This window comes from Pongo abelii, chromosome 11 (genome assembly GCF_028885655.2).
Source record: "Pongo abelii isolate AG06213 chromosome 11, NHGRI_mPonAbe1-v2.0_pri, whole genome shotgun sequence".
Classification (NCBI taxonomy): domain Eukaryota; kingdom Metazoa; phylum Chordata; class Mammalia; order Primates; family Hominidae; genus Pongo; species Pongo abelii.
In genome coordinates this window covers 83,714,803-83,728,852 of record NC_071996.2, presented here as the reverse complement: position 1 = coordinate 83,728,852, position 14,050 = coordinate 83,714,803, and the positions used below count along the sequence as shown (strand labels likewise).

Here is a 14,050-nt window from a genome sequence, read left to right as displayed (position 1 = left end):
AACACTTCACAATTACAACTAGAAAGAAGAAATTTAACCTTCTAAAAACCTTACAATTTGGTATTTTACCAGTTGAGAAATAATATCACATCTGTACACTAACACAGTTCTAGTCTACCTTCAAGGCAGACAAAGATTTCTGTGTTCAACTCTGCCTCTGGCTGTATTTGCTGGCCACTTGCCATAGTAAGAATGGTAATACACAACACGAACATTCAAGACCAGGATTAGAAGTAAAAAGTGCATCACAGACTAGCTACCACATCACAGTTACCATCTGACAATATTGCCCAGTGCTGAACAAAAATCATCAATTTGGAAGCAACATGTTCCATAACACATTACCAGACTCCTGAGTGAGTGAGCCAGGATTTCATATTCTTTTTTGCTTAAACATCATATTACCGAAGTACAACTTTATGTGTTTGAGACCAATGGGTTAAAATCCACTTTTGATTATTTAAGGTCATTCTTTCAATAACAAAGGAAAAAAACTCTATGCATTTAATAGGATTTTAAATGTTTTCAATTTAAGAATGGGTTTATTTGTGCTAGTCTTTAGTAATCTTCATAGCCACATTTTTATTTCATCAACAATCATCTCAGACACACCTTCTAACAAGACTGACTTAAAATATTACGACAGGAAACTATGCCTTCAGGAGCATGTTTATTGTGTTTGAGATGATACATCAGGTGCTCTCTGAGCTACAAAGGGTAAAAGGAAATCCTCTCATTACAAACTGACAAAGGTAAAAGGTAAAACATTTTTCACAACAGCATGAACCACATACTCAGAAATAGATCTGGGTTTAATACAAATGACATAATTCCTAGTCATCTACAGCTACTTTTATAACTTCATACAGATAATGAATTAGGCTAAAATGCACTATAATATTTGGTAGACTTCAGGACCAGTATCCTTAGTACATCACAAAATACATTTTGATATCCCAAAGAAGCAAGACTTGCAAGTAGGCGTTTTAAACATAACTAATCTACAGCTACAAAGTTCTACTCTTGATAGCATTTACCTTTTTGGGGAGTCTCCCAGGCTCCAAAGGATAAAAGCAGAGTAGAATCAGTATAACATATACACAGAAGTCCGTATTGTAAAGGCTATAAAGATTTGCAGCACAGTGAGAAGATGCCTTCTGCTCCTTCACACTGCATACAAATTATGTGAATTATGTTGCGTATCTCTTGGTCCACTGTCTGGCTATCCTGTCGTGTTCTGCTCTGTTGGTCAAATACTGAGTGGCTATGCTTCCAACCAGAGGATCCGCTGGAAAAGCAGAAAGAACATTAAAAGCTATTTTGTGGTATCTTCTTCAAGGTATAGTTCTAATATTCTATTAAAATGAAATGCTTATTTTTCAGCAGTATCTTCATATATAATAGCTAGATTTTCAAAAGAAAAAGTTTAAAGTAACATGATCATATGTATATTTTAATATTCGAGTTAGGAAAGCCCCCTTCAGAAAAAAAAAATGAATTTTGAGCTATATATAAAAAGTTAGATTTTACTTTTATAAAAGATATGTCTTTAATATACAAAAACTATTTTGTAATTTTGGCCTTTCATTCAACAATGGAAGTATACTAGGTGGTTATATTTCTGCTTATGAATAGTTCAAAAATGGTAATTTTAAAATAAAACTCCAGTCTTACAATACCATGCTATTTCAAATAAAATGCTTCCTTCATTCTGTGCCTGATATGACGCTAATCACTATCAATATTTACACTTGAAAACTTACTTGCCATTTTGTTTTAAGTAGAATTCTGAACTAGAGTGAACCTGATATAAATTTTTATTTTGATGTTTAAAAAGAAAAAAATATGTACATATGGTACAATATTTGAATTGTACCAAACCACAGCCAGTAAAAAAAACCTATCTTCCTTCCTGACTCCAACTGCTCAGAAGTTTCTTTCCCTGGCAAATAATTGTTACCCATTTACAACATTACTTCCCAGAGTTCTTACATGCACTGATAAGCATTTAGAATATTATGTTGTGTATATGTATTTTTTTCCAGTGCCTTTTATACTTAATATATCTTGAAGATATTTCCCTATTAGTTCATATAGAGTTGTCACATTCTTTTAAAAAGTTACATCTATTAATGGGCATTGAAGTTGTTTCCAATACTCTAATAAATGATACCACAATGAATATCCATCTGTCACTATCTATTGCATATGTATCTCTGCCAAGCACAAGGTAACAACAGTAACAGTCTTTAGTGACTTATCAAATATTTAGAAAAAGTAAGTCAACTTAAAAAAAAAAAGGTCACATAGCAAAACAAAATGTGTGAAATTTCGGGTCTAAACATCACTTTATCAAGTCAGCTACCCAAGTTTCTGAAGTTCACATGTGGCAGGCATTTTTTAAAGTTATGAATTATACACAAATGATTTTATCTCTGAGGTTATATAATCATAATCTAGTTCAATTCTCATTGGCTATCATTTTAATATCCATTACTACTACACTTAATCTAACTAATTAATTCCAAAAGGAAGGGAGAACAAGAAGCCCTCTATCATTAAAGTAGTTGCCTAAAAGCATACGGCAGCATGGAAGGAGCAGGAAAACGAGGCACTGGTTTCAGAGACATTGCTTTACTCTCGTTAGAAGTGATCTGTGCACCTAAATAGTTTTAAAAGTAGAGATTCCATTAATGATGGTGACAAAATAATTATAGAGTGGCATGCCATTAACAAATTAAATGAAGGTATTGAGAAACTTTTGGCCTAGTCTACTTCAAATGGCATTGGTAATTTCCTCACAAACTGTTTTATGGGGATCTTTCTATGAATAACATTTACCTCTCAATCTACATTTAAAGCTAACTTAAAAAAAAAAAAAAAAGCACTGGTTTTTGTAGCCTTATTGTAGGTGTTAATAAAGATTTGCTTACCAGGGTTGCAGTCTGTCAAAAGGGAACAAATAGACAGCAAAACCTTTGAAATAGTCAAAGCGGGACTCCAGTTGTCTTTAAGGATGTCCAGACAGATGACTCCCTGACTGTTGATGTTGCAGTGATAGATTCTGGTGCGGAAAGTAACCTAAGCACAGTCACATTAAAAACAGAAGGAAAATGAATGCTATATTACCAACTAAAACACTAAAAAAAAAGAAGGGTAATATATCATAGATGATACTAAATTATTTGACTGGAGCTAAACTTAGATTAGCTTTAATAACAAAATTAAATGGTTTTGACTCAGTTGAAAAAAATTTTTTGTTTTTATCCTGTATAGAAAGAACTAAAGTGAGGAACTGATCATTTATACTTAAATAACTGATACAGTAATTCTATCTATGTGTGTGGGTACATGTGTTTGCATACACATCCACACCATATACAACTGTGTGTGTACACATACATACAGAAAGACAGAAAGTGAGGAAGAAGAGAAATGTTTTGGTGCCGAAGGTAAGAGGAACTGATGAAGATTTTTTTTAAAACATAAAAGTTACATCAGTTTCTTAGTAGAAAAGATCAGTATCAATTCAACTAATTTCTTACCAAACGTTAGAAAATACTGGAGGATTTAGAAGAAGGTTGGTAAAATCATTTACACTACCTGCCTTTCTGTTTCTTAGCCTTTTATTTCTACAGCTGGTTCACTGTCTCGTTAGGCTAAAATATTAAAATAAAATAAACAAGGTTTTTAGCTACTGGATAAAGGAAACTAATATATCCCTGAAATGTGTGAGAAAAGAAGATAAATCATAAGAACAAACACTGCCAAGTCTCAAAACAATCACAAAAAGCTAATTGGATAGCTAATTCATAATTGGAGTTGCTGAGAAAAAAAACAATTTCTGATCATTTGAAAACTAGCAGTGTACTGTGAGTGCAAAAGTGGAATCTGGGAGGAAAATATTAAATGCTCTCAAAAGTGTCTTTCTGAAAAGAATGCATGACAGGGAGGGGGTAGGGGACCAACACACTAGTTTAGTGGGGAAGGAGGAGAGCATGCCCCTCTACAACTGCTCTGACCAATACAGCATATACTAGTTACATGTGCATATACAGCTCTTAAATTGTGGCAAGGTGAATTGAGACGAACTAAAAGTGTAAAATAAATACCAGATTTCAAAGAGTTAGTACCAAAAAGAAAATGTGTAAGATTTCATTAACAATATTCTTACACTGATTACATGTTGAAATGACAATATTTTGAGTATGTTGGGTTAACTAATATAGTATTAAAATTTTGTTTCTTTTTATGTTTTATGTGGCTATTAGAAAATTTAAAATTATACATGTAGATTTTACTATATTTCCATTAATGCTGCTCTAGAATATAGAAATAATTTATGTTCAGATCACTGACATTACTACTCAATACATATGTGATTTACAAATGTATTTTCAGCTATAACTAGTGAACAGAATAGCATTCATGAACAGATTTCTATTAAATATTTATTATCCTTCAAGAAGCTCAACTTTTCCAAACTTCAAAAAGATTTAGCGTTGCAGAGAAATAATTGTTCTAAATACCAAGATCATACCAGAAATCTTATTTTTCATTTGTCCAACTATAGATCTTAATGGTTAATACTGTATATCTTAGCAACAGAGTGAACGCTAAAGAATTAGATAATATATTGCAATTTCAGCAAAAAATTAACATGCTAAATTTATAATCATTATATTAATCAAAATTATTGGCAAATCATATACAGCACTATATACTGTGAAATTCTTATATTAGTCAATTTCTGTTTTTTATTAAAAGGTGTCCAGGAAAACTTAAGAGTCTTTTTCTTCAATTAATCTTCCCCATATGCAAAAATAATTTCAAGATCTTACATTCTGATGGGACCACACAGTAAAGCACTTTAAACACTAACAGCTGTAATTGAGAGTAAATGGTGTCTGAGGTTTGGGGTAAATACCACTAGATGGCACCTTGTTACCTTGTTAGACAATACATTCCTGAGAAATAACCCTCTCTTATTCACAAAATAAATCCGTTTATGTGCACATATACACATACAGGCTACATAAATTTTAAATGGTGTAGACTGCAACATAAATTTTTAAAAGTACAGAGAACAAAAGTCATCACGTTGGAAAAGAAAAATATTTCACCATAGTTAAGGGCTATGGACTTGAAAATACGCTTTCCCCTGGTATGTCAGACATCTCTGTAACAAGAGCATAATAATGCTCATGCTTAATTCCAGTGGTTTTTACCTGCTGACTTGACCATTGTAGAAACAGAAGTTAGCGGAGGGAGCCATTCAAGTAATTGTTATATTTAAGCTTTGCAAAGTTGACGGTCATTACAAGGCACAACTCACCCCGTTCTCTGTTATCCATCTAATTCATACTTCAAATGAACTCAGAGCCAACAAAACTCAGGCATTCTGTTTCCATTACCACATCATACCCACAGAAGGTACAAAATGGTTTTACTAAATATTATTAGTTTCCCTCTTCTTGGCTATGAAGTTTTTGCTTATCTATAAAGGTATTCAGCACAAAATTCACATTATTAAACCCTTATTTCTGGAAGCTGTCAAACAGTTTTACTTTTTATCCTAATACCTTCATTAAAACCTTAATAGTTAAGGTATTAATTATTAATTAAGGTATTAATAAAGGTTCATAGGATCTTTTCCTTCATAAGCATAAAATTTATCTGCTTTATTGATGTGCAAGGTATAGTTTTATTTACAATTAAGAATTAAACTCTTTGTTTATTACAAATTATTTGTGAAAGGAGTCAATTACTGTTTTAAAATTCTTGATTATGTGAAATTTTCCATATCAATCCATGAAAAGCAATGAAATCAAAATAACTGCATCAACACACATTTAAGTTCTAGAATAACCGATTTTAGAGAAGGATTAAATACTAAAGAATGCACTTCAAGCTTCTTACCTTTGGTGGCTTAAATGGATAATCTGATGAAAATGTGATATCCAGAAAAAACACACCACCTTCATATACAGAACCCGGTGGACCAAGTATAGTTGATCTCCATTCATAAATGTTATCTCCTTTAGGCCCAGCACTATTTAAAAGAAATTAAAAATCAGTATGTACATATATTAGCAATGAATGTTAGTATCCTAAAACCAGGGAAGTGTTAAAGGTAAATTAGCAATCTAGAGCAATAAGAAGTAAAATAAGTATAAAAGAAATAAGCCCCAATGTGTTTGCATGTGTGTGTGTGTATGAACTTATTTGGAAATATTACAAACTTACAGAGGAAATGCAAGAAAAGTACAAAGAAAAATTGGTATAACTTTACTCAGTCTCCATTAGCATTCTGCTCTGCCCCATTTGCTCCTCTCTCTCCCCGAAACACACACCCCTCTAAACCTGCAAGCATGCATGCAGACATGCTTTTTTCTGAGTCATTTGAAAGTTGCACACGGTCTTTTCCCCATCAACACTTCAGTGTGCATTTCCTAAAAATAATCTTCTATAAATCACGATACAATTACAATTTCAGTAAATACATTAATACAATTCTTTAAACTACAATTTGTATTATAATGTTGTCAACTGATTCTGTAATACCCTTTTAAAAATTAGTTTTTCTCCGATGCAGGACCCAGTCTTGGAACCACGTTATTTCCTGTGTCTTTATTCTCCTTTAATATGGGTCCTTTCTGCCTTTCTTTAACTTTTATAACATTAACGTTTTTTGCAGAATCTAGTCTTCTTTTTTAAAAAATGCTCATCATTTTGAGTTTGCCATGTTTCCTCATGATTTGATTCATGTAACGCATTTCTGGCTGAAATAGTATGTAAGTGATGTGTCCTTCTCATGGTATCACATTTGGAGGCACACAGCATCTACCTGTACCTCATTGGTGTTGTTAAGTTTCATCATCCAGACAAACTGCTATCCAATTTTCCTACTGCTTAGTTACTTTTTCCTGCAACCAGTAAGCAATCTTTGGACAGACACTTCAAGACCAGGCAAATATCCTGCTTCTCATCAAAATTTCTTGCCAAGATTTAGCATCCATTTGTGATTGCTATGGTTTGATTTGTCCCTGCTAAAACTCATGTTGAAATCTGACCCCCAAATGTGGCAATGTTGGGAAGTGTCTGGGTCAGAGGGGTAGATCCCTCATGAATAAATTAATGCCCTCCCTCAGGGGTGAATCCTCACTCTAGCAAAAATGAATTAGTTCTCAAGAGAACTCATTGTTAAAAAGAGTGGCTTTCCTTGGTTTCTCTCTCTTGCTTCCTCTTGCTTTGTGATCTCTTTGCACTTGATGCCTGCCTTTCCACTGTGAGTTGAAGCAGCCTGAGGCCCTCAACAGATGCAGATGCCCATCAGGTGAACCAAATAAACCTCTTTTCCTTATAACCTACTCAGTCTCAGGTATTCTGTTATAGCAATAAAATCATGATTTTCCAATTCTAGAACTTTCTCTACACTTAACAGTTACCCCTTGAGCCTCTTCTCCTGCCTGTACGTATGTACAGAAGTATTATTGGTATGGTCTCATTTTTTCCCAATGCTTTATAAGTCATTACTGACTTTAATTATTTTGATACCCAAATTATCACAGATTTGGCCGATGGGGAACCCTTTCAAAATGACTCCTACATCCTTGCAACATGTTAGCATCTTTTTTTTTTTTAAAAGCATTTCCTTCCTTTGGCATAAGGAATCCCATCCTTGGAATCAGCCATTTTTCCAAAAAGCCAGGGTTCCTTTCAGTGCGAATGTTGTAAGAAAAACCAAGATCTGAGTCCTAGGTGCTACTAAGTCTTAGTTACATTTTGGTGCATTGCGCTTAACACACCATTACTTTATAAAATACAAACAAGAGAGATAGTTCAAATAAAATCTATACTCATAATCACTTGTTGATAAGACGACTCATATGCCTTAAACTCTCCTCAAATATATTTTACTGCCAGTTGACAGAAGAGCTTGGATTCCCACACCAAATTCTTAGTTCTTAAATGTGCTCTCTTCCCACTTATCATGCTATTTGCCATCGGACAAAGTGGACATTTAACTATAGGACAAAGTGGACATTTAACTATTACAGGATAGTAAATAACTTTTCCTATTGTCTTGGAGTAGACTAAGCAGAGAAGCTATGGTAGTATGATTACTTTGCTGTACCCAAAGACACCTAGCTTAGGACAAGTGAGGGCTAAAATCCAGTCCTAAAATCCAGGTATTGTTGGCTACCTGTCTGGACTAGGGGCCTCTTTTCATTCTCATAAATGTACCATTTGTTAGTCAAAACATAGGGCAAGATGGGAAGGGGTCAGGAAGGGACATGAGCAGCTGCAGGGCTGAGTCCACTGTAATTTAAACAAACCCTATTAGAGGCTAGCAACCGACTGACACTCTCTCTCTCTGCCTCTTCCACTGTCTTGAATCATCCATTTTTCCTTCTCTGGTGAGTGATGCCAATAAGAATCCAACAATGCCATTTCTCCCAACTTCATTATTATTTTTTAAAATCTCTATTTCTCTATCCCTTCCAGCTTCTATCTCAATCATCTTTCCTTTACAGCAAAACTCCTTGGAAATCTTATCTACACCTGCTATCTTCAGTTTCTCTCCTCTGTTGTTACTTGAACTCATTCCAAACACGCATTTCCTCCCATTACTCCACTGAAACAGCTCTTATCCAAGGTCACCAATGACCTCATCACTACACCCAATGATCATTTCTCAATCTTCATATTATTTGACTGGTCCAGCAACATTTGACACAGCCAATCACATCCTCCTTGATACACTTTGTCTTTCATTCCTAGAATAACATACTTTGTTAGCTTTCCTACATTTCCTGGCCCCTCGTTCTCACTCTCTATTCCTATTCCTTATCACCCTAAGCTTTAAATATCACCAGTCCTCCAGAGCTAAGACCTTACACTCTTCTCTTTTCTACCTACATATACTGTTTTGGTTATCTTATGCAGTTTTATGGCTCCCGATAGCACCAATATGCTCTTAACTTCCAAATCTGTAACTGCAGCCTAGATTTTTTTTGCTCTGCAAGACAATGTCAAGAGAACAAGGCAGACAATAGTCTTGGAGAAAATACTTGCAAAAGATGTACCTGATAAAGAACTGTTATCAAAAATACACAATGAACCATTAAAACTAAAGAAAACGAACAACCTGATTATAAAATGGGCGAAATACCTGAACAGATACATCACACCAAAGATAAACAGATGGCAAGTAAGCATACGAAAAACTGTTCAAACTCATGTCACTAGGGAATTTCAAGTTAAAACAAGAAAAACATGCCACTACACACCTATTAGAATGGCCCAAATCCAAAACACTAACAACAAATGCTGACGAAAATGTGGAGTGACAGGAACTCTCATCCATTGCTAGTGGAGAATACAAAGCGGTACAGGAAATGCAAAATATCTACATTCATTTTTATGCATCTGGATATTCACTTTGGAAGACAGTTTGGCAATCTTCTTACAAACATAAACATATCTTACCATAAGATCCAGTAATCACACTCCTGGGTATTTACTCAAATGAACTGAAAACTTATGTCCACACAAAATCCTGCATGCAGATGTGAATAGCAGCTTGATTCATAACTGCCAAATCTTGAAGGTGATCAAGATGTACTTCAGTAGGTGAATGGATATATAAACTGCGGTACCTCCAGACAACGAAATATTATTCAGTGCTAAAAAGAAATGAGCTATCAAGCCATGAAAAGACATGGATGAAACTTAAATGCATATTACTAAGCGGGAGAACCCAATATGAAAAGGCTACATACTGTATGACTCCATCTATATGACATTCTGGAGGCAAAACTACGGAAACAGTAAAAATATCAGTGGTTGCCAGGGGTTAGTGGGGTGGAAGGGATGAAGAGGCACAGCACGGAGGATATTTAAGGGAGTGAAACTTTTCTGTATGGTATGAATGACGGATATGTCATTATATATGTGTAACAATCCATAAAATGTACAACATCAAGAGTGAACCCTTATGAAAACTAGGGACTTTGCATGATAATGATGTGTCAATGTAGGTTTATCGATAGGAATGTAACAACTATACCACTGTAGTGTGGGACAATAACAGCAGGGGTGGTTGTGCAGGGGCAGAGAGACAAGGGGTTTTCACTCAATTTTGCTATGAACCTAAAACTGCCCAGAAAAAGCTATTAATTTAAAAAATACAAATAAATTTTAGAACAAGCAAATATTTATATATTAAAATAAGAAGTCAATGTTTCTCTACGTAATGGTTTATAAAAAGAGTTACTAACTTTTATAAACGAGTATGTTCCAAAAATTTGTTTTGAAATCAGGTATTTTGGAACTTGAAACACATTTTGACCATAGAACTAAGGTGGTTTAAATCCTGGTCCACAAAATTTATTTAAACTATTTCTTCTATAACATTAAATAAGGTACTGTGTAACTGCAGTAAAAAATACTGAAAAGTATGATATATGGTTAGACATTTTAAAACTACATAAACCAGAGTGCCTTCGAATTGACCACTCTGGCTCTCAAAGTTCATGTAGTTGGCATGTATTCACTCTGGCCTCTGATCTTTTTCTACTCTTTCAAACATATCTTTATAAACCAAGGAGAAAAGAGATGTAAAAATAAGGAAATTCTGGTCACAAAGAATGAGAGGAAAAGAAAAAGATTATTCCTGGAAACTTAAAGGGTGCTGAAATGACTAAGAAATGACTAAGAGGCAACAGCATTGTAAAAGTGATGGCGAGGTGTCCTGTGCACAGAGAGGCACATGGAAAGCCCACCAATCAGCCAGATAGAAGGGAGGTAAGGATAAAAGAAAACCAAGGTAGAAAAGTGACCAGCAAGCATTTCACAGCAGATAGGAAAATGAAGATTCTCCTGGAACAGCAGAGGCAGAAGAAGCAGAACAAAGAAAATAAAACAAGGAGTCTACCCTGGCCTTAAGAGTGGGCAGACCTTTTAGCAAAAGTGATTAAAAACTAGGTCTTGATATGATTAGAAACTACAAACTGGGAGGTAAACACGAAAGGAGTATTTCTGAGGCTATTACTAGACAATAAAAAGGACTAGCCAATGTTAGTGGTGTTAAAATGTGTGAAAGTCAGGTGTTCTCAATGATAACTGCCTGCACTGTTAACTTTCAGCACTCAACCATTTTCAGATATTTTTAAAATTCAAAATTTCTGAAAAGCAATGAGCATATACCTTAAACAGCTGGGTTAACATTAAATGCCACACAGACTCTAGCAAACTTGTCCAACCTGCCTTATTTTGCTGTTGTTGTTGTGCTGTTTTATGCTTTTAGCAGCCTAAAGCCATGGGTTTTAGTTTCTGTCTCTAGTGATAAGAGAAAAAGAGGATGAGGAAGGGGCTTTACTGGCCTAACCGGAAACAGAAACTTCAAGAACCTATGACTGTATTCTTTCCCCTGGACACCCCTGCAAAGTATTTTAATTAATTCTTGACATCACCAACATCCTAACTAAATGGGAGAATTAGTTACACCTTAATGATTGTAATTTAAGTATTACATTTTCTTATAGGATGTGGCTGTGTCAGCCACCTTTCTTTTCCCAACCTTAACAACTAGATAAGATTCACTCAGATTAATAATATGGCTAATAAAAGGAGACATTTCAGCACAATGATTCAGTCATAATTAACTTAAATCACACAATTTTTGCAATGTGCCAAACTATATGGAAATACCTCAGTGACTCAGAAATGTATCCAGTGTCTTCAGACTCTATACAAAATAATTTTATTTGGAAAATGTATTTTTGACTTAAAAACAGAGATACAAAATTTTAGATACAATGCCACACTGCATAAAAAAGAAGCAGTCTAGAAAACACAGAGAATAGTAATTATAAAACTAGCTCATGTATTCACTATAAACACATATTTAAAAAGAAATTACATACAAAAGGTTACTCCATTAGGTTGGACTAAGTATTTTAATAGTCCTAAGAATTTGCACACATATTCTATTGCAAAGTATACTTTAGAACTGGTATACTTAAAATGCATAATATTGAAAGTTAAAATCAATCACTATTAATATCACCAAAATAAGCAATAACTGTTCCTAATGTTGATACGACTTTTCCCACAATGAGGTTATCAAGTTAGCATCTCAGTATGAGTAATGGGGGTAGGAGAGATTAGAAAGAGGAGCCCTTAAATTAGACCAATCTTTAGAAAAGACTGGAATGAGTTAGGTAATTAAGATTATAAATAAGTTCATTACAAACGTTTGTAGGTCAGTAATGCACATTTCAGGGATTAAGCTGCAACTCAGTATGTACACCTGAGTTCTAAGAATATTAAAAATGAGAAGATATCTAACCTAGCATTGTTTAAAATACTGAAAAAACTGCATAAAACCACTATGTCTACCAATAAGGAAATAGATAATTATACAGCAATTAAAATGAATGACCTATATTTTTCAGCAAGAGATAGATCTCAAAAATAATGCTGAGTAAAAACGTTAAGCTGAAGGATTAAACATGTAATTTAATACCATTTATTCAAGTTTTAAAAACACAAAAAAGATCCCACATATTGTTTATGAATGCATACATACACAGTGAAAGTATGAAAACTTATATAGAAATCATGGACCAAAAATACAGGATAGTTATTGCCTCTGGGCAGGAAGGAAAAGGAATGAGACTGGGAAGAAAGTATGAAGAAACTTCAACTATATATAGTTTTATTTCCTTTAAAAAAATGTTCAAGCTGGAATATATGAAAGGATTACTGGATTATTACTCAAGTCTTACCTACTACTGTACGTTGAAACAAAAAAGAAGGAAGTTTCAAAGCACACCAGAGCTCTATTTTACTACTAACATAACTAAAGAAAGAAAGAACATTTTATGGAGTGCCCACTCTATGCCAGGTGCTTTATATCACATCTAACTCAATAGTAGTAATCCTGTTCAAGTATTTTTATCACAATTTCACAGATGAGAAATCGAGCCAGAAAGGTTAAGTGACTTGCCTACGGTTATATATGCAGAGCTAAGACTCTCTTCTAAAATGTCTTCATCACAAATTTGAAAGCAATAAATCCATACAAATATTTTTAATTACCCAGCTCCTGCCAAAAATAAAATGTAAACAGATTCAGAAATAAAGGTATCTAATCACGTACTAAAGGTGATTCTGTAATGGCTTCTAGTCTACAGACTTTTAAATGCTTCATATAATTTGGATTATTAATTCTTTGTTCCATCTCTGTTTTAAGTGTCTACTCTAAGAGTCCCTCCCAAACTTTAGGATTATATTTCTGAAGAGAATCCCGTTGAACAAAACAGCAGGTGACAAGATGAGTTTTAGAGTCTTTTAGCACTTAGGATGTGGGGATGGGAGGAAAAACAAAATGATATAAAATTCAAGTTTTGAAAGAGTTGAAGAAAACCCGCAAGGTATCACCTTCAAAACAAATATGGTCATTTGCATTAAAATCTATACTAGTATGTAACTCTTGCCTGAAACACCTTCAATAACTGTTCCGGAAATAGTGATCAGAGTATTGCCTTGTAAAGAAGTGGATTCTTTTCCTAAAATTTGTATTAAGCAGATTCTGATTTGTAAGTTTTTGAACCATCCCTTACCAGCTTCACATCTTTTACATAAATTACTACAAATGCTTGTGTAACTTATTGGCCCTTTTGTAAATTACTGTGATGCTTGAAAGTAAGATTTTTGAAATCTAGTCTTCGTTTCTTATATTCAGGGTATGGCAAATAAATATATTTTTTCTTTCTGTCCAGCCCTAACAACCTTATCACATGGTCTACAGAAAAGTAGTAGTATTTCATAGTCTTTTGTTTAAAGGAATTAGATTGAACATAAAAATAAAATGGCTGGGTGTGCATGCTATATACATACACATAAACTCAGTCTGCAAAACCATCTTCATTAAAGAATTAATTTCTGGCAGTCAGGTGTACATATAAAAAGACCGATGAAGTAAAAAAAACTATGGCATCTGCCTAAAGGCTTCTATCTGCACAGATAACGCAATAATGCT

At 34.0% G+C, this 14,050-nt stretch overlaps 1 protein-coding gene across 3 annotated transcripts in view; it reads right to left on the bottom strand.

Moving 5' to 3' along the window:
- Nucleotides 1–653: 653 nt before the first annotated feature.
- UBE2E3 (ubiquitin conjugating enzyme E2 E3) overlaps nucleotides 654–14,050 on the bottom strand; it is an 84,017-nt gene continuing 70,620 nt past the window's right edge. For all 3 annotated transcript variants that reach the window (XM_024243529.3, XM_002812643.5, XM_002812644.6), the window contains exons 4-6: nucleotides 5,920–6,052; nucleotides 2,934–3,081; nucleotides 654–1,288 (exon numbers count right to left, since the gene is read on the bottom strand). In XM_024243529.3, the coding sequence (XP_024099297.1) occupies nucleotides 1,191–1,288; nucleotides 2,934–3,081; nucleotides 5,920–6,052 (379 nt within the window). In that variant the 3' untranslated portion in view covers nucleotides 654–1,190. The remainder of the gene's footprint in view (nucleotides 1,289–2,933; nucleotides 3,082–5,919; nucleotides 6,053–14,050) is intronic.